Source organism: Onychomys torridus, chromosome 15 (assembly GCF_903995425.1).
Source record: "Onychomys torridus chromosome 15, mOncTor1.1, whole genome shotgun sequence".
Taxonomy (NCBI): Eukaryota; Metazoa; Chordata; class Mammalia; order Rodentia; family Cricetidae; genus Onychomys; species Onychomys torridus.
Genome location: NC_050457.1, coordinates 38,257,227 through 38,279,004, shown reverse-complemented (window position 1 = coordinate 38,279,004; position 21,778 = coordinate 38,257,227). Strand labels below are relative to the sequence as shown.

General features: G+C 41.5%; 1 protein-coding gene across 1 annotated transcript in view; it reads left to right on the top strand.

The window, feature by feature from the left end:
• Nucleotides 1-21,548, top strand: part of Itga2 (integrin subunit alpha 2) — a 95,149-nt gene extending 73,601 nt beyond the window's left edge. The window contains exons 18-30 of the mRNA XM_036206918.1: nt 1,044-1,154; nt 1,879-1,961; nt 2,534-2,675; nt 3,862-3,954; nt 4,441-4,517; nt 4,603-4,686; nt 8,276-8,378; nt 9,624-9,734; nt 11,703-11,807; nt 14,440-14,553; nt 17,801-17,890; nt 20,446-20,562; nt 21,081-21,548. Of these exons, the coding sequence (XP_036062811.1) occupies nt 1,044-1,154; nt 1,879-1,961; nt 2,534-2,675; nt 3,862-3,954; nt 4,441-4,517; nt 4,603-4,686; nt 8,276-8,378; nt 9,624-9,734; nt 11,703-11,807; nt 14,440-14,553; nt 17,801-17,890; nt 20,446-20,562; nt 21,081-21,161 (1,311 nt within the window). The 3' untranslated portion in view covers nt 21,162-21,548. The remainder of the gene's footprint in view (nt 1-1,043; nt 1,155-1,878; nt 1,962-2,533; nt 2,676-3,861; nt 3,955-4,440; nt 4,518-4,602; nt 4,687-8,275; nt 8,379-9,623; nt 9,735-11,702; nt 11,808-14,439; nt 14,554-17,800; nt 17,891-20,445; nt 20,563-21,080) is intronic.
• Nucleotides 21,549-21,778: the final 230 nt, after the last annotated feature.

Here is a 21,778-nt window from a genome sequence, read left to right as displayed (position 1 = left end):
AGAACCACTGCACTAGGCAAATAATATTACATGATGTTAAAGATTACTTGTTCTCCTATTAGGCCATAATTGCTAGAGTTCACATTGATTTGGGAAGTCTTTCCTGTAAGAAACATGCTTCTTAGGAAAAATTTTCCCATCAGAAACTTACTTTATCAGTTATATGAAACACCCCCCTCAGCAACTGTGTAATAATACCTTAAAAGTAACAGAAGACACCTCCACATGGGCACATATATACATGTGCATGTACACACACAAGCATACACACAGATCACTGGGGGGAAATCCCTTGAAATTTTGATGCATCGAAATCAGTTCTGTTATTTTATTTATTGGTTAATTTGAAGATTTCTTGTTTATGAAAACCTGGGGCTTTTGTCCCTCTGCATCATTCACACACACAAACAAACATACACACACACCACACACACACACACAAACATACGCACACACACACAATCACACACACATACATGCCACCCACATGCACACACACACACACACACACACACACACACACACACACACACACACACACACACACATTTGGAAAGAAAAAGAAGGGTTAGAAGTGGACAGGAACAAAGGGTTGAGATGGGCAAGGAGACAGGAAAGGAAGGAGGGAGGAGAAGGAGCAGGGAAGAAAGTTGGCTTCCGTCCTTTCCAGACTTTGTCTACTATGGGATCAAATTACCCATGCAATTCCAGATTTCATGAAAAGAAGAGAGAAGATACTAGGAATGAGAAGCAAGACCACCCAAGAGCTGGGCACTGACATAGGATATATCTAAATACTCATAATTACTTGTGTGTAAATAACCAGATTATTTACCACTTCAGTAAGAATTGCCACTTCAGATTTTTACTGTAATCAAGTCCCCTTAGCCTTCTGAATTTAGAGGCTAATTTGGGACCAAAGAGGAAGTCTTGGTCATTCTTCTCTGTAACTGATGGTACTTTTAATTATAAACACATTTGCGGACTTTGTTTTCAAGTTACTATGTCTAAGTAATCAATCATCCCCCTCCTCCTGTATTTAGAGGCCCTCTGATGTTGTCAACCCTTTGGATCTGCGTGTCGACATCAGTTTGGAAAACCCTGGCACAAGCCCTGCCCTTGAAGCCTATTCGGATACTGTCAAAGTCTTCAGCGTGAGTATGGCTTGCCCTTCCCAAGTGGAGGCTGGCTAGCAGCCTCCATAGTCACCTTGGTGTTACAGATGCCACAGATGTGGCCTAAATGTAATGATGCACACAATTCATGGACATTTCAGTTCCACAAAGCAGAGATTTCTTCTTCAGTACTCTGTTTCTAGCCCCAAGAGAGGTGCCATGCTACCACAGGTGTTCAACAAATGCTTCTTGAAGAAGTAAAGACTAAAGCAGGCCAAACTTCTTGTGCTCAACACTCACTTAAAATTTCAGATGCCTGTGGAGTTGTTTGTCTCTCTCCATTACGACCATTTTAATTTAGCTCCCCATAAACAAGCTATTACCAGCCAGACATGGTAGCATTGGGAGGCAGAGGCAGGCAGATCTCTGAGTTTGTGGCTAGCCTGGTCTACAGAGCAAGTTTCAGGATAGCCCAAGATATACAGAGAGACCCTGTCTCAAATAAAACAAAACAAAACAAAAAACAACAAAAAAAAAACGAACAAACAAACAAGAAACCAAACAAACAGAAAAGTATATATTATCTTGAATTTTGTATTTTCAGTATTTTTTCTTTATGATTATGCATGTAGAAGGCCCTAAAACTTTGTTTGGTTTTCCATAGTTTTGACCTTATGCAAATGGGATAATATTGTATATATTCTTTTGCGTTTTGTTTTTAACCCACAAGTACCCAAGAATGATGTAGATTCTTTTGTTGTAGATCCCTTTCTATAAAGAATGTGGCAGCGATGGGCTTTGCATCTCTGACCTGATCCTGGATGTCCAACAGCTGCCAGCCATGCAGTATGTTCAACTTTATGTTTCTGTGAGAAAAAAAAATGTAAAAATAAAAGGTGCATTATATCTCCTCATTCAAGATAAAATTTTGGAGGGCTGGAGAGATGGCTCAGAGATTAAAAGCACTGACTGCTCTTCCAGAGGTCCTGGGTTCAATTCCCAGCACCCACATGGTGGCTCACAACCATCTGTAATGAGATCTGGCGCCCTCTTCTGTATACATAATAAAGATAAAATTTTGGATTTCTTTTCTACAGAGGAAGTTTTCAGAATATAGTTAAGACATTTTAAAACTGAATTTCAGCTTCTACCATTACCCTAAGAGTAGAGCAATGAGAAGTATCAAACTGCTGGATTTGAGTGGTTCTCTTCCCTGTGACGCACTTAAAAGCTAGAATGTATCTAAAAGATCCAGCTCCGTTTGCTTACTTGCCAGCATCATTTTACTACGAAGAAAAGTCATTCATTGTTAAGTAATCGTCATGTAAATGCAATTTCTTGCATCAAGAAAGTTTTTGAATACTGGCGCAGTTTTAACTTTAGTGGCTTTACCTGTCTCCCTTTTCTCCTGTGAACAGAAATCAACGCTTTATTGTCAGCAACCAGAACAAAAGGTTAACATTTTCAGTCACACTGAAGAACAGAGGGGAGAGCGCTTACAACACGGCAGTCTTGGCTGACTTCTCTGAGAACTTGTTTTTTGCTTCATTTACCATGCCGGTACGTATGTGAGGAACCCCGCGCCGCCCGCCCCTCCATCCCACACACGTCCCTATCCCCCCAACCTCCACACACTCCTCCTACAAACCGCACCCCTGAGACAGTCCTTCGCTCCTTCCTCTGCCAATCACTGTCTCTGGTACTTAAGACCTCCCTGTCCTCCAAGCTGTCTGAAAAAAAATCATAGTTGACCCCGGGCATCCTCAGTCCCACCTTGTGGATTCCAGTTAGTAAAGCCTCCTGAGAATGCAGTCTGGCTCCGAATCTAGGGCGGCTCCAGAGGCAGTGAGGGTCACTTTTTCCTTTACCCCAGGCCTTGGCAGAGACAACTCACAACTTCTCCAGCCATCGGTGCTGTGAGGAGCCGCCAGTCCTTTGCCTAACAGATGTGGTGCACTTGCTCAGTGGCATCCAGTCCCACAGCCTGGTCCCAGCTTTGCAATGCTGCTACTTCTGGTGCCAGGATGGTGCATTCCTGCAAAGCCTTGCAAAGCCGTTCTGTTGAGTTGACCTGATCACTAAAGCAGGAATACACTTAACCAGAAGTGCCCCTTGCTAATTCTTCTGCTCTCAAGCCATGAGGAGAGAGGAAAAAAAAAAAAAAAAAAAAAAAAGGAAAAGGAAAAGCTATTTTCCAACTGGGCTGCCTGATTAAAGGACATTAAAAAAGTTTCTTTCTATTTCACATTAATGTGAACTTTAGAGGTTTAGGATTGCAAACCTATGCTGACCTCTGTGTTTAAATGGCCTGTGCCAGATAGCAGCTTACATTAAAGACAACATTAACTGTGGAAAACTGGCAAAACCTGTTAGTTACTTAAAATACAAACTTCAACATGTATTTTTCTTCTTTTAAAAATATACATTTCAAAAACATTATGAAGAAGGTATTTCTAAATAGAAGCCTCCTGAATATTATGTTAAAGATATTTGTGCTGCTGAAATACAAAAGCTGATTTCCATCTTCATGGACATTTCCCCAATCCTTTAGCTTCTTGAGTGTGTCTTTCTTTAGAGTTGGCAATAAAAACAACATGTTAACCACTTGGATAATCCAAGGTATTCAAGTGTTTGAGAGCAATAAACTATTTCAATATAAACCAATATCACTACTAAGATGTTCTTATCCACCTTTCAGTATGGGTGTACACACACACTTAATTGTTACTCCTTCGGTTCCCTTCAGGTCGATGGAACAGAAGTAACATGCCAGGTTGGCTCATCGCAGAAATCTGTTACCTGTGATGTGGGATATCCTGCCTTACAGAGCGAACAGCAGGTAGAGCTTGTGTCATCTAATCCCAGCTCTCTACACCTGAGAGCATTCACTGTCTTTATCAGGCATCATCATTTAACAGACATCACAAAACCACCAGCCACATACCTGGAAGTGGTTCCCTCACTGGGGTCATTCTCTTTAAATCATTAACAAAGATAGTACTTCCTCATGTGCCTTTTTCCAAGTGTACATGCCATACATAATGCTCTTTTGTGTGACTACATTGACCAACATTGGTTAAAGTCCTGTAAGTAAATATCAGATCATCACAAAACTTGACAATTCTGACACATGTAGCTGGATGGCATGTACTTCTGATGGAAATTAAGCTCTGGTTCTCTGGTAAGCAAGGTACCCAGACATGGTCTACAAACAAAATTTAAAGACATGAAATTCAGAGTTACAAGAGAATGGGTTAATCATGCTGGGGAACTTTTTCCCTGGTATACAGTATGTCAGGTTGATGGATTTTAATGTCATGTCTAGGTGACTTTTACCATCAACTTCGACTTCAACCTTCAAAACCTCCAGAATCAGGCATCCATCCATTTCCAAGCCTTCAGGTAAGGCACAATGCAATCGCAACCTTATGCTCGGTAGGCTTTATGAGATGTCTCCTTAAGTAATTTCTAATATTTGTTTTCATAGTGAGAGCCAAGAAGCCAACAAAGCAGATAATTCTATCAGTCTCAAGATCCCTCTTGTGTATGATGCCGAACTTCACTTAACCCGGTAGGTGAAGTCTGCTACCCGAGTGGGTAGCTTTTTCCCCCTGACAGCACCCTGGTACATGAGTCATTTAGCTCAGGACTACAGTCCACTGTTGGCTCAATCTTAGCACATGAATTTGTTTCCCACTTCTCAACTAGATTAGAAATATGCAGACAAATTGATGCCTAGGAACACTTGAACTCTTTAGGTTTATTGACTCAGAATAGCACCAGAGGGAAATGGCAGAGGAAAACTGTCTTCATCACATGTCATAGGTCAGCGCCCCTGAAGGTGGTAAGCTGTCTGTAATCTGTCCTAACATGCAGAAACAGACTCTTGGAGGCTGTGAGAGTTGCCAACATTTCTCACTGCTCCCGTCACAATACGATACTGGATGCCAAGAATAGACCTGTTCTTAGACATGGAAGTCCCCAGCACCATGTTTTGGACATTGAAGGAGCGCAATAAATAAGAAATGGAGTCACGGGATGAATAAGCTGATATGGAAACTAGACCAAGTCTAGCTTCTTAATGGAAAACTCCAGACATGACTGATGATGGTTTTCTTCCAACCGGGAGGAAATGAGGGATTTTCCAAAGGAAGTCATCCATGAAGAAAGGCTTAATACCTTTGTCTTGCCTTCCAATGCAGGTCAACCTGAGGACAGCAGTTAAAATGTTACCAGTAGACATCAGAGGCAGATTTCTTGGGAAAGGGGTAACAAACATACGAACCCAACAGGTGCTATAGGCAGGTCTAACCTTAGTTCACTCTCAGAACTAAGGCCACTTCCCTGTGTAAACCAAAGGCCTCTGAAAACATTAAGCATTGGTTTCCCAGTAAGTATATGGGCAACCACATTCTCTAACTCCTGTCTTGACAGCCCAGTCCATGAAAGCATGGAGCACACAGTTCATGCAATAAATTACAAAACAAAACTGAAAAGGAACACATGCTATCCTGTATGAAGCCTGAGACAGATGAGCAAAGATAAAAAGAACATGTCTGCATCAAAGTCACAAAGGTGCATGTAGAAACAAAACATAGCCCATGTTATCCAGCCCTGATAAGTGTATCCGTAGCTAGAGTTTCCAAAAAGCTCTCTCTGCTAAAACACGTAATTAATGACAAAGCTATAGTAATGAGTATTGCCAAACATTCCCCCTCTAATATATACAATTCTGTATTCTCTTAAACACATTTAGTGAGAGTCTATATTCTTTTCAGGTAGGTTAACATGGAAAAAATATAGTATTAAAATATGACTACTTTTACTACCATCTTAGCCATGTATTTTTTGTGATTGCAATTTTTATTCTAATGCATCCTAGTATTAGAGTCGATAGTATGCCATAAAATGTTAAGGTATATGGTTAAAATTTTTGTTATGGAGAATTTTAAAGAAATGACTTCTGATCCTCCACCCAGATGGCTTCCCGCATGCTTCTTTTTTTTTTTTTTAAGCATTACATGAATGTATTTGGAAAATCCAAATCTTAGAGAAAAACACAAAGTGAAGAGATTAGCATTATCCTCCACCTTCATGACAGTCCCCACAAATGACTAATGAGACTAATATCTTCAATACATTCAGTTCATCTATCTACAAGGTTATACACACATGTGCTCAAACATTTTACCTACTAAAAGGGAATACTAAAACATTCTTTCATATCTTCATATGGTTTTCATAGCAGGTTATACATACTTAACTCATTCTATTTCTGGATAAATCATAATTTATGCAACCACTCTAGCAGTAATAAGGTATTTGGTTGTCTCACATTTTTGTTTGTATAACCATCAGAAGCAATACTGCAAAAAAAAAAAGAGCTTTAACATTTTGTAAACTTTTGCAAAAAGTCCCACCTAACTATCATGTCCTTTAGTAGCCACCGTAATACTGTATACATGTGCCACTATATTCTCTGCATATAATAAATATAAATAGAATTATTTTTAACAGGATCCTCCTGAATTTAGATTATTGCTACTGTAACCTTAAGTAAACTAGAAAAAACTTATGTAAAAAGTGGACAAGTGTCAGATCTCCTTAAAATACAAAAAGCAGACCGTATCAATCAGTTTAGGAGTTGGCTCAGTTTAGGGGCTTACATAAACATCTGGAGAGCAAAGAGGATAACTCATGCACACATAGCTGAGTTTTCTGTTTCAAATCTGAGTCAGTTTTCCCATTTTCCATACAAGGCCAACACATCATTGTTTCCTCTCATACACATAAAACTTTGACAAATTCCACGTATATTCAGCTCTCCCTGTGACAGATTTTCCTTTCGAAATTTTGGAAGAACTTTCATAAAAAATGGAGAGAGGTGTGAGAGAAAGGAGGGGGGGAAGTAGAGAGAGACAGAGAGAAACAAAAAGACAGGTACAGAGAGATAAAGACAGAAAGATACAGTGGTGCTCAGAGGATAGAAAACATTCTGTCTCAGAAAATGTCTAGTCCATTCTTTTAGGAAGTGAACTGAACATCCCATAATCTAGATAAACTGTCCCCTGGAATGTATGGAGGGGTATGCATAATGCTTTTCAGAATCCTACTCTGGCTATCAGCTCCTTTGCACTCCCTACAATGCAAAGAAGCCACCCTGGTTGGACTGTTGCTTCCAAGCACCAGAAATAGGTGAGAAAATGGAAGATGTCCAGCTTTACCCACATCTAAACAGTTTCCTGTGGAATTCTCTGGCCTGGGCATTACTATACTTGCAGGCATTAATCATGAATCTTAAATCATGTGGTCAAGATCTCATAATAAAAATCTTTGGATTTTAAGAGTGGTTCTGCAATGATGGAAACAAATTCAGTCAACCCTCAATTTATTGCCAACTATTCAAGTTGGTCTAAAACTAGAGAAAGATTAATACAATCAATCTATGCCCTGTCTGAAAGACTAGTAACAAATACTGCAGGAGCTAATAACTGGTACCCATCATTGTACTATAGCCCCAAGCAAGGGAAGAAAATCCTGGCTTAGAGATCCAATCCAACCACCAAAGCTGGAGTGTCTACCTTTTCAACACATTTGCCAATGTAACAGAAGTCTAGAGACTAATACAACTGTCAGTCCTAAAACAATACTTTTACACCTGTGTTAGAAACTTGACAACTGATAAACACAGAGGCTGTCCTCAGAAAGACAGTGAAGGAGTAAGATTTGAAAGGAAGTTGTTAATCTCAGAAACATACATTGGACTGTGGAGTATAACATGCAGTCATTCACATTTGTTATATTTTAACTTTTGGATTATGATAACAATTAATAATTCTAAATATTTAGAGGCTCAACATTATATATGTGTGTGTGTGTGTGTGTGTGTGTGTGTGTGTGTATACAAATAACATCAGTGGTAGGTAGTAGCACTGCCATTACTCCCCAGACAGCAGCCAAGCAAAATTCTCATATTAACAGATTCTCATATTCTCTCATGTGGAAGCTAAAAAAGTAGAATAATAATTTGGTGCTTCTGTAAGTAAAAGTGAACCATTTTGATGGTAATACAAGCTAGAAGATCGTTGGGTAAAATAATTATAGTATTTCAAGAGCAATATCAAACAGAAATAACTGGTTTTACCAATGTCACTCAACAGATCCACCAATATAAACTTTTGTGAAATCTCTTCAGATGAGAATGCCCCTTCTGTCATCAACAGTGTGGAAGATATTGGTCCTAAATTTGTCTTCTCCCTCAAGGTTGGTAAACATGTCATAAAGATGACAAAGCAGGAAGAGGAGGAGCCAAGTTAGGGAGTATAGGATGAGAAGAAAGTACCACAAGGTTGCAATACACCAGTGGCTGTCCATCTTGAGTGTGCAGTAACATCGGGAGAGTGTGTGTGTTACAGCTCATACAACTGAGCCCCGTCCCCAGGTTTCTGACTCAGAAGGTCTGTGGTGAGTCTGGAAGTGTGCATCTCCCACAAGCCCACGGGCCATGCTGTAGATGCTGCTGGCTTGGGTGTCACACTTTGAGAACATTGAGGTAGATGACAGGAAAGTAGAGGGACTTGTGTTCAGTTGTGCATCCTTAGTAAGGGAGAAATTAAATATTTTCAAAGCAAATACTCAGGATGAACCAACAGGGCATTGATACACTGGCATTATTGTGGATGAGTGTCTATTATACTACTTTATACTTGGAGACAAGTCTTGTTTGAAAAGCTCATCATTTGTACATAGTACAAATAGGGATTTTGTACAGTTATGCTAAGTAGTATCTAAAATGCTTTGAGTCAATTCAATGCAACATAACTAAGTACCTGTGAATAAGTAACTATTAATCTAAAGATTGGAATCAGTTATTACAGAGAAATTCAAAGAAAGACACCTGTAATCCCAGAACTTGGGAAGCTGAGGTGAGATTGCTGTAAGTTTAAGGCCAGTCTGGGCCACAGAGTATGACTGAGAAAGAAAGAAAAAAATTAAGTTATAAAAGAATAACTAATTTAGAAAAGAATGATATAGAAACTTTGGAATTCACCTGTCTCTCTGAGTCAATACCATTCTGTGTCTGTGCATTTCCACTAGGACATGCACACCTTCAGATCTACAGTTTAATGTCATGTCTTTAATGGCAAAATAACCTTGATTTGTTATCCAGATTTTGTGTTTCAGAAAATAAAGATGGTAACCACATGCTTTATATGATTTTTAATCAATTCATGGTAAAAAATAATAATAATTATTATACTATTAAGAGTTTAAGCATCAGCCATTGTATCTTGGGTTTTACACAATAACAACATAATTCCCATTAGTGAGAACAGATAACATGGGAGCACATGGCCACTGAATTTTTAATGATCTTTAATTGGTAGGTGAAAAATTATCCTTAGGGAGGTTCAGTTTCTTGCCACGCTGCTACTCTTCATCCCCCTCAACTAGCAACAGGGGTGTTTTCTCTGGCAGCATTTGTACTCCGTGTTGTTCTCTACATAGGTGACAACAGGAAGCTCTCCAGTAAGCATGGCCTTGGTAACCATCCACATCCCTCAGTACACCAAGGCGAAGAATCCGCTCCTGTATCTGACCGGGGTGCAAACAGATGAGGTAAGGACAATACAACCGGCCATACATACGTACAGAACCCGTGACTTAAGAGTAATGGTGTCTGCACCTACACATTGAAAAACCAAAGAGAGCACTGTGCATACCAGATCCCAACAAACCAGCATCAGACTTCATATTATAAGCACAACACTGTCATAGGAAAATCAGCGTCCTGATGGCTGAAATCTCTGTTCTGGGTAGAAGAGGATTTGACTCAGTCAGAACCCTGAGAAGCGAGGAGTTCGGTCTATTGTAGGCACGTAGCACATAGTAGGTCTAGAAAGCTGCAATTAGTAGCTGGTATTTAAGCAGCTGGCTTGGACTTTCATCCAGTAGGACTCAGCCCTCGCTGTTCATTTTAGTCACCCTAGTTACCTTTTAAGGAGAGCCATCAAGGCAATGAAATCAGGATCTGAAGATAAGGCCAGAACACTAGCATTCCTTTTTTTTTAATTAAGAAAAAAAGTTTTTATTCATTTTACATACCAAGGATCCCCCTATTCCCTCCTCCTGCTCCTCCAGCCTCTCCCTCCCCATCGACCCCCATCCTCTTCTACAAGATGGTAAGGCCTCCCATGTGCGGAGGGACATTTAGTAGAGCAGTCCTAAGCCCCTCCCTCGACTCAAGGCTGTGCATGGGTGTCCCATCATCGAAGTGGGCTCCAAAAGGCCTGCTCATACACCAGGGATGGATTCTGGTCCCGTTGCCAGGGGGCCCCTTAAGCAGATCACGCTACACAACTGTCGCTATGGCATCTCTCTTAAAGCTGCAGAGAGGGGTTCTTCCGTGCGGCCTGGACCAAGAGGTAGTGCCTGCTGCCATAACCAAACGTGTTAATATTGGGTCTCCTTTAGCTGAGCACTTAACTGGTCCTACAGCAGTATTATTTCTGTAATTTGCAGAGTAGACTTCAAGCAATTAAAGACCTAAAATGTTCCAGGGGAAAGAACCTTGAATTGAATCACTCATGGTGTTTTTCTTTTACTATATTCTTTAAAACAAACAAACAAACAAAAAAAAAACAACCTTTCTTTTTATTTATTCTTCGTGTCTTTCACATCATGCATCTTGACTCCATTCATTTCCCCATTCCTTTGTATCTGACCTCTGCCCTTGTAACCTCCCCTAAAAGAAACAAAAATAAATTAGAGTAAAATAGGAACTATCTTGTCATGGAAGTTATAATGTGACATAGAGAGTCACGCAGTAAACCATTTTATCCATATATCTTTACATGCAAACGTTCATTGCAGAACCATTAGTCCCGTTTGAGGCCTCTGGTTTCTGCTACACGATCGATGCTGGACCCTCACTGGGACTTCTCTTGGTTATCCTGCTGTTGCCCTGTGTTGTGGAGATCCTGCAGCTTTATGGGTCTGCAGGACTGGCTCCTTAATCTCATGTCATACCGTATTAGTATTAGTTCATTTTGCATCTTTACAGAGGGTTATTTGACCCCCAGTTCTTGCTGTTTAATGATATGATGCCAGCATCATTTCAGCTCTGGTGAGGGTCTCATGGTGGTTGGTATAAGGGAGTGGGGGGAGGCAGGTGGAAGTACATTGGCCAAGTTGGAAACTAGAGAGGGCCTAGAATTCTGAACTCCCTTTTTTAGGACTTCCTTCCACTTAGCCCGTAGATGTTCTAATGGAGCCCAACTCCAAAGGTCCCACCTTCTCTCCACACTGCCAACTTGAGGACCACACTTCTAATGTGTGAACTTGGAAGAACAAACCACACTGAAATCGTAACAGGCTATGAGAAGCTGGCCTGCGTCACCAGGTCACATCAGCTGACCGGAATACTTGAGGTTTTACTGGAGAACAAGCATTTGGCCACTGAGCCCCTGAGAAAGCAGCTTAGGGCCCCTGCCATACCCCAAATGATGGCAGGATTTCCTGGAAGGCTGAACGAAATGGCATCAACCATGTTTCTTTCCAAGTCTGACGTGGTCTTCTTCTTTGTAGGCTGGCGACATCAGTTGCACGGCAGAAATAAATCCACTAAAGCTGGGACCCGCGTCCTCCCCTGTGGCTTTCAAGAGTGAAAACTTCCGGACGACGAAAGATTTGGTGAGGAGAGGTCTATGTTCCTGCCAAACTTGCCTAAAGTGATCTGGTGTTTGTTGCACCTGAAACCATGGTCCTTGTTTTATCCCAGCAGCTGACCCTCTAGAGTGTCCTTTTGCCCTTGAGGTCGAGCAGGAAGTGGGATACAGCAAACACATTTTCAGGCTTAGGTCCACAGTTCACAGCATCAACAGGACATGTGGGCTGTGGCAGGGAAGTGCCAAAGAGCCTACTGGAGGTGGAGGGGCCAGAAGGTCGGGGGATGGAGATCAGGGAGAGAATCCACAGAAACAACCAGGCTTGAAACCAGCACGTGGAAACCAACACTTCCTCTGCTAGCTTTTAACAAGGAATTCCATGTGCTTACTTACCGTCTGCTGCCCAGCTCTGCCTGTTCAGGGGAAGAGGTTAATAGAGCAGCTAGCATGGTTCTTGGCACAGACTCAGTCACTGGGTAAGTAAACAATAAACCCTAAGCAAGCTGTGGCTCTTCACTGTCAGTGATCCTTAAGTTGTCCTTAGCTTTCTTTCTCTGCAATTTTTTTTTTTTTATGTTGTGATGGATGGAATAAATAGAAGAGGTTGAAATAAAACTTTTTTTCTATATGCATTAATGTGTCGATGTATATGTATGTTGTTACATAAATAAGCCATGTTGTTATTTTTTGGCCATACACAAGCCAGTGTCATAGACTGCTTTGGGGTTTTCAGGTGTGCGTGTGCGTGTGCGTGTGCGCGTGTGTGTGTGTGTGTGTGTGTGTGTGTGTGTACAATGTGTGTATCTGTATGAATAGTACAGTGTGTGTGTCTCTGTGTGTGGTGTGGTGTGTGTGTGCATATATGTATATGGTGTTTGTGTGTGTGTATGTGTGTGTGTGTGTGTCTGTCTGTCTGTCTGTCTGTGGTTGTATGGTACATGCACAGAAATATGGGGCCAAGGTACTTCTCTATTGCTTTCTATCATATTACCTTGAGACAGGGTCTCTCACTATACTGGATGCTTACCATTTTTTGGAAAGGCTAAAGTACCAGAGAACCCTCAGGATCCACTTCTCTCTGCACTGCGTCCCCGAACACTGGGGCTACAGGCACAGACAGCCAGGCCAAGCTTTTCATGTGGGTGCTGAGGACTTGAACTCAGGTCCTAATGCTTGCAAGTACTCTAATCCACCACTGTTTTCTCTCTCTCTCTCTCTCTCTCTCTCTCTCTCTCTCTCTCTCTCTGCCTCATAAACTTTTTTTTTTAAGACTTTACTTTTTAAAGCAATTTATAACAAAATCATGTGAAATGTAGAGGAATTTCCCATATACCTCCTGTTCTCACATATGCATGGCTTCATCCACCATTGAAACCCCATGATAGAGTGGCACAGACCTACACTAACAGAACATATCCCTTATGCCATAGTTTACACTGGGGCTCATGGCTGGAATTTCAAACATTCACATTATGGAGTCGAAAATGTGTAATAGCCTGTGTCCATTAATGATGGCAGCATACCAAGTGACAAGTGACAAAAAACCTACTGTGGTCTTTGTAGTCACATCTCCCTCTCTCCCCTAACCCCTGAGAACTACTGATTCTTTTACTGACATATTTTAATCTAGGAAATTCATTATTGTCATTAATGGCTAAATCATATGACATGTTGTTTCTGTTCAATAATTTACTTGCTGAGCACATTGCTGATAACATGAATTGATTACTGTGTTTAGTTTTTACAGTCATAAATAGTATAATGAAAAGGTTGTGCCCTTTTGTAGTTGGAATTTTCTTTGGGCCACCAACCAGCTCCCAAATAAAGACACAGAGACTTATTATTAATTATGAATGCTCGGCCTTAGCTTAGGCTTGTCCCACTAGCTCTTTTAACTTAATTCAACCCGTTTCTCTTCATCTACATTTTGCCTCAGGGCTTTTCACCTTTCTTTCATTCTGTATGTCCTGCTTCCTCCGTGTCTGCCTGGCTGGCCTCAGGCATCTCCCTGTTGTCTCCTTTTCTTTCTCCTTTGACCCTAAATTCTTCCTCCTACTTGCTCTCCCTGCCTGGAAGTTCAGCCTGTGCCTCCTCCCTTGCTATTGGCTATTCAGCTTTTTATCAGACCAATCAGGTGACTTAGGCAGGCAAGGTAAAACAGCAACACATCTTTACATAATTAAACAAATGCAACACTTCTTTATGTGGTTAAACAAATATTCTGCAACATCCTTCTTTTCACATATTTCTGTTATCTCTGAGGTTATCAACACAGATGGGAAATGGCTGGGAAAAGCTGTGTGAACTCTGTTTATAGTCTGAAACATATTATCAAAATCCCTTGAAGGTATAAATTAGTATAAATACTAATAATATATGGCTATAAATACTCACAGAGCTAAATACTAATAAGAAATACTAAAATAAATATAAATACTAATTTAAATTAGTATAAATAATAGTAGATATAAATACAAATAATGATATCAATACCAATTGAGCCTGATAGTGCCTGCCTGTTTCTGCAGGCCCTTCCTAGCACTGTTTAATCTTTTTCTAAAGTTTTAGCATTTGTAACACCCATTCTCTCTCTCTCTCTCTCTCTCTCTCTCTCTCTCTCTCTCTCCCCCTGCCCCCCATGAACTCTGATCTGAAAGGACTGCAGAACCACCTCCTGCAGTGACATCACCTGCTGGCTGAAAGACCTTCACATGAAATCAGAGTACTTCATCAATGTGACTACCAGAGTCTGGAACGGGACGTTTGCTGCTGTAAGTATCAGCTTTCCCTACCGGGTCTATCAAGAGAGAGGAAGGAAGCAGGCAGCTTCATTGTCAAAAATATTCCTCCTTTTTGATGAAATTGCACCCTGCCTACAGTCATAAATGCCCAAGCAAGCCCAAGCAGCCATACTCTAGGTAGTAAGTTTACATCCCTTTCCAATGCTCACCTAGTCTGGGTTTGCCTCAAAATCGTCTGGAGAGCTCATGAAGAGGTCTGCCTCTTAGATGCCACAGCAGCCCATGGCATTTATTTGAATGGTGACAAGGATCCCTTTGCTGTCCTTGCCATAGACAGCATCTTCTTGGTCTCCCTCATGATGTCCCCACAGTTCTCTTTCTGTAGTCACACCTGAATCAGGACGCTCATGCCCTTGTCTCTCTCCTTGAGTTCTCAGCCAAGTGTGTCATTGATCTTAAACCATGAAGAGATGAATACAGCATGAGGGTCCATCTCCCTCTATTAATAAACAGACAGACACTCTGCTTTCCTGGTTGGGCTTCAGTTTCATGAGCAAACCCAGACAGCATACAACTCTTAGGCTATCTCCACATCCATGAAAAGGAAAGCTCCAGAACAATTGTCAGTCTTGTTTCCCTACACAGTGGAAGTGTCTACCATAGCACCATTTGAGCAGGGGTTGGGTAGCCAGGATTTTAGGGTGGCAGGCACAGTGTAAATATGGGTAACATAAGAAGGGGCGGGCCTTACCTCCTTGATCCTGACCGCTGGAATGGCTAGCTAGTGCCTTTTCCAATGTTGGCACTGAGCGTTGACAAGCTATCATAGTTTGGATCTCCAGGGGATCTGGATGACCTTTACTGGCCCTCACTGAACTCTGCTCCCTTGATGTTTTACCATTTCACAACCTGCAATAGTTCCCATTCTCTGAGTTGGAGTTCTGGATTAGATTTGAGATTGTCCTCCTATGTTGGCCCTGGTAGGAGGTAAACACTAACATAAATTAGTCAAAACACAAGCAGTAAGATTGAGTAAAGACATAATATGAAAATAGTGGCGGATACTTAGGGAAAGATTGCAGAACTGGGGGAGTGGGAAAACTGAGGGGTTGGGATTCCTTTTGAAGATATTATCTTCTTTTGCCTGTCAGTTGCATTGGCTTTGCAGCCTCTGGGACAGTTCTAAGTCCTAAAATATGGTGTATGCTGCTGGAGGTACCACCAGCTGCTGCTGAAGCTTGGTACTCAGTCTCGGTACTCAGTGGGTTCCTGGCTCCTCAGATCTGAAGAGCAAATATTTTTGTAACAAGCTTTGCCAAGTGGGAAGGAAAACTGACTTCTGCGCACATCAAAATATTGTCGCTCCAACTCCTCTGTGAAAAGTATTTGGGTTTTCTGGAGTTTACTTGAAGCTACAATCTTTTAACCATCAGGCTTTGTGAAAGTGACTTTCAGCAGGCTCGGAGGCAGCCTTTCCTTTCTGGGTGCAAGTTCTTAAGCAGTGGAACATTTGTCCTTTTTTGCAATAGTTACACCCTCAGAATTACTACTGGGTGTCAACAGGTGTCAAGCGCGGCACATCTTCCTCCTCCACAAGAGGCCAGCTGTTTATCCTTGCCTTAATTTTCGTCCATTCTAACAGCCATTCCAGTCTGAAATTCAGGTCTCATTTCCTGTATGGGGCTCATGATGTGATTACTTCTTTTTCTGGTGCAGTACACATCAGCTTAGCATCTCAAGTATCTCATCACATACTGATTCCCAATGGCATTTGGCTGCCTCTTGGAGGGAAAACCTTGGTAAATGCTAGCAAGTGTGCTACTTTGCTCTCCTGGGTGTGTGTTGTACCCCTTTCTCTACTAGTTAATTGTGTAGGTCATTGGGTCTGAGTAAGAATAGCCAGCTCTGTGTGGGCAGCTATATGAGCATTATAAGAACAATTATTTCAACACACACTCTACAGGGGCTATATAGCCTAGAGTTCACTTGACTGCCACTTGACTACATGAGTTCATGTGCACCACATGCATGCAGATGCTCTTGGAGGTCAGGAAAGAGAATTGGATCTTCTGTAATTGGAGGTATAGATGGGAACTGAGCTGGAGTCCTCTGCTAGAGTACTGAGCCATTTACACACACACACACACACACACACACACACACACACACACACACACACCACATAAATTCTCTTAATGTTTCACCTATAATATATGTTTAAAAGATCAACATTTATGGTTAACATATGATGCAATCTTCCATCTTGAGAAAATTAAGAATAACCAGAGACTGGGCCAGCAGAAAGGAAACAAATAGCTCATTTTTTGGAAATATATTCTCTCTTGCTGGCTCCTGGATATAGTCTAGCAAGTTACTTCATGAAGATGTTGAATTGTGTGCCCTAGTAACCAGGACAGTGGAGTCCTAATAGCCAGAGCACGTGAAGACAGCTCTAAAATCTGAGTGTTAGCTCTATCACACCTAATTATCAGGCCCACAATTTGTGTTGTATAGCAAACACTAGCAGCAAGACAGTGGCATCATTGCCCTCCCATTGAGCAGACTCTTTTTCCATAAACAAATGGATGATGACATGTAAGCTTCCTGTATATCCTTACTTATAGTATCAGCATAATGTATGTCCTTATCCATCCACCCCAGTCAGTATCATGTGATAGAGACACTTAGATTAGGATATATGAAATCATTCCTAATGTGAGTAACATGTAAGAAGGCTCAAGGTTTCTGCAGTCATCATATATAATCAAGTTCAGGTATACTTTTAGAGAGCAATACTTTTTACAATAGAAGAAGAAACTCAACCGCAGGTGTCTCATTCCATAATGTGCCTCGTTCAGGTACGAGTAAAAGAGTATTATGTGCAATTTTCTTGCATGTATCAAGCTTCATTAAATTTAAGAAAAATCTCAGTGACAAGCTTTTCTTTTTTAAAAAACAGGCCTTGCGAGCCTTCTGTTTGAATCATTTTCAAATTTGAGTGATGTCAGAAGGTGTTTCCAAGGCTCCCACCCGGGCGCCACCCTGAGATTTGGTATAATTTGCAGCAGCAGGCTCCAATCACTGCACATTTCAAAGGCTGCTCAGCAACTTCTGATGGGCAGGCTTAGTCCGCACAGCGAGTTGAAGCATGCAAGGGATGAATCCCAGGACCAAGTTTTCTTCGTGTGAATTTCCGCCAGGGACTAACCAAACCTCAATGTGCCAGGTTTTCTGTATACTGGCTGCAAGGATGAAATGTTTTTATTCTATGTTCCAGTCGACTTTCCAGACCGTGCAACTAACAGCAGCAGCAGAAATTGATACACACAACCCTGAGCTGTACGTGATTGAGGAAAACGCTGTCACGGTGAGTGTGCTGCATCCCTCCCTGGGACAGACATTCTAGCTTGGAGAACACAGAACAGCCATCCTCATCTCTGACCATCCAGAAGGCTCTTACCGAAACACTGAAGGCCTAGGCTTCCTTAGGTGGAGATGTGGTCAGCGTGGCTATGATGCAGAGAGTCCAGTGACACACTTGCCTTCTTCTTGCCCCCCTCTCCTCCCCCCCAGCCCCCCACCTCCACCCCCCCACCCCCGCTTCCTGCAAAGCTGGCTCTCTAGAAGTGAAGACCCACCAGAAAAGGTACAAACAGAGGTGCTGTGTTGTGTTTGGGACACCATGGTAACAGTTCATGCCTCAAGCCACATCACCACCTCTTCCTGTGCTGTGAGAAACCGTCAGGTTCTGAGGCATAAGACCTAAGTTATACTGGCTTAAATCATTACTTAGATCCAGAGCATTGTAAAAGTATGTAAATCAGGCATTTATTACACTTTTTTTTTAAAGTACTTCTTATAACCAGGCACTGTGACGTGTCTATTCATGGCCTTACAGTCTAAAGACCTACAAATGTAACCTTCATTCAAAAGGGAGAGTACTATGGAGGCTTGTCCTTTTACAGAAAACAAAGGCTGTCTGTTCTTGGGGCTGGCAGAGGCGACTTTCCTTAGCAGTGATCCTCTGGCTAGCATGTGCCATTTTTAGATACAGCAGGATTTCCATGCCCATCGAATCTGCTGGCAGAGCCCTGAGCATTTTCCTCTCAAAGCTTTTGTTAAAGAACTGTAGGTCAGATCACAACTCTGCCCCCAGGGCCAGCTGGACAGATGGCCTCTGTCCAGTTCTCCAGCCTACAGATCGGTGAAAAAGCCAAGGGCCCCATGAATTCTGGGCCTCTCTCAATGCCTGCCTTGAGTTCACAACACTGCTGTCCCAATCTTGTCCCAGGAAAAATGATTCCACACAATAGAGGCTGCTTTTCTGCCTCTGCTTTGGGAACCTCAGTGAAAGCCCACACCCTCTCTGCAGAGGCTGGGCATGGAAACCCAGAAACGGAGCCAAAGGGAAGTGTAAGCTCCAAAGTCAAACTGCTATGAACCTAAGTGAAAAGAGAAAACAATATAGACTGTTCTCAAAGCTCATGTTAGAAAAATGCAGCATTTTGGGCAATATGTAAACTCTGCTAAAGTCTTTCTTGAAAGCAGCCCTTGAAGGTATTAATTAAAGATTCAAAGTTTCATTTTCATGACTCCACCAGATATTTCTTTTCTTGGTTTTTCTATGAGCAGTACTAATTACTAGCAGAGACTAACTTCTATTTGTGTCTGTGAAATTAATCTGTAATCCAAACAATAATCTGGATAACTTTTTGAGGAATACTTGGAACCCAAATAATATACTGGCACACACCTATATGAAGGTCCATTTCAAAATCAGATACATGAAGAAGTATTGTGCTCAAGGGTACAGGACAATCTAAGCATCAGATTGGTGGGCTCTGGAATACAGCCTTAGTAGCTCACTACTACTCAGAAGTGAACTGCACAAATTTATACTGATTTCATTCAGAACACTTTAGCTTTTAAATACAAATGAGGAAGAAACCTAGTCACAGAGCTGGCTTCCTATGCATCCTACCATAAAAAGCAGGTTGCCAGGTGGTGGTGATGGCACATGCCTTTAACCCCAGCACCAGGGAAGCAGAGGCAGGCTAATCTCTGAGTTCTGAGTCTGAGGCCAGCCTGGTCTACAGAGCAAGGTCCAGGATGGCCAGTTACACAGAGAAACCCTGCCTCAAAAAAACAAAACAAAAGAAAGCCAGAAAAACAAGGAAACAAAAAGGCAGCTCCTTTGTCAGTACAGTTTAATATGGTATCAAATAAATGAATTAAGTATTGTTCCCTTTTGCTAACTCTAAGAATATTTTGTGGTGACTCCTTTTCTCAACCAAGAAAAGGAATATGAAATGTTCAAAGCCCCTGAGGATGCCATTCCACCCCACAGCCACAGTCCTCATGGGACATGGGAATAAGGTCATGAATGTGCCCAAGGGCAATGTCAACCTCACCCCTGACATCTCCTGTCTAGTCTACTTTCCCAGTGTTTAATATCAAACATGAATGGTATTGAAATCAGCACTTTAAAAGCTGAGGCAAAGTTATTGAATGAGGGATTGGGTAAGGCTATGCTGGCCCCCTTCCAAGGATACTTTGGTCTTGTCTGATCACACACACACATACACACACACACACACACACACACACACACACACACACACACACTGGAGACTGAAGTGCCTACTTTAAACAACAGGAAGCAACTGATGCCTTCAGCTCAGCATAGCCATAAGACAGTAATACAGCTGAGGAAGAAAAGATAAAAAGGCTGTGCATTACCCGAGTTTTCAAGTTGTCTCTGCAGTGTGTTTTCTCGGATGCTTAAGGGACGGACGCCATTATGACAAGTCACAGCTCCCCTCGAGAACTGTGGGTCGTATTTATAAATTATTGAATTGTGTTAGGCCACATTACTTTTCTGCTAAATAGATAACTCAGTTGTGAGCATGTATTCATTCACAGATTCCCCTCATGATAATGAAACCCACCGAGAAAGCCGAAGTACCAACAGGGGTTATAATAGGAAGCATAATTGCTGGGATCCTCTTGCTGGCAGCTCTGGTTACAGGTTTGTGGAAGGTAAGAAAACTTTGTGGCTAAAATATGGTACTCCCAAAGGCCCCTGTTTTGAATGGCATGGTACCTCTTGCCACAGAGAAAAGAAATGCAAGGCTGTTTGTATTTTCTTACTCAAGTCTTTGAAAAGCCAATAAGGACTTTTTGTTTTAACCTCCCTATCACCTGGCACCCTGAACATTTTGTTCAGTTTCAAATGGATATGACAGATATTCAATTTCACACAATGCAACTTAACTCCTTGCATGTAAAGTTCCTCAATGTACGGGTGCTAACACATTAGTCAGCAGCTTGTGCACCAGTTCCCCCAAACCTCCATGCAGTCCAGAGGGGCTGCAGAAAAGTGGGCATAAAGCAGGTCAAAGGCACGTGCAGAGTAAGCCACGGGTGATAATGTCATTCTTTTCATGGTCGGTATTTTCCAGGCACGGTGTGGTATGGGCTGCATGTATTTCAGGTAATGATCAAACCAAGGTAAGTGGAGTCACAGTGTAGTAACAGGTTATGTTGTCACCTTACAGCTTGGTTTCTTCAAAAGACAATATAAAAAAATGAGCCAAAGTCCAGATGAGATGGATGAGACCACAGACCTCAACAGCTAAACCTTCCCACGGACACCACGGCATGACGGCTGGTGACATCCCAGATAGAGTTCACTGTGTGGTGAATGGATTTCTTTTACAGTCCAGTTTTAAATAATTCAATAGGCAAACTAGCCTGATCATCTTAGAGTAACTGCTGGTCAGTTGGTAATGAAGACGTGGTAGTTAGGGGCTACACAGGTCAAACATTAAACAGAAAGAACAAGTACTCTTTAAACTGGCTAGTCCAGTGTTTACATGCTAACATTTACTGTGTCAGGAAGATAGGGTGCGTCTATGCATGACAAGCCTTCAAGAAAATTGTAACATTTTTCAGATTTGGGGGTGGGAAAGTGCATGGGGAATGCTCTTTTTATTTTGATTAACAGTATCAATAAAAGTGGAAAGTACCTGGTATGTATATAATACATAACACATATTATATATGTTATATATAATCAATATAGCATATGTAATTATGTGTTACATATTATAACTGTGACATAAATTATATTGTAAATAATATGTATATTATACTGAGTACTTCCACATACATAATAACTATATTACTATAATTAATATGAATGTTTGTTGAAAAGAGAGAAAACCAGCATAGATTGCTTTTTCAATTTATGCTG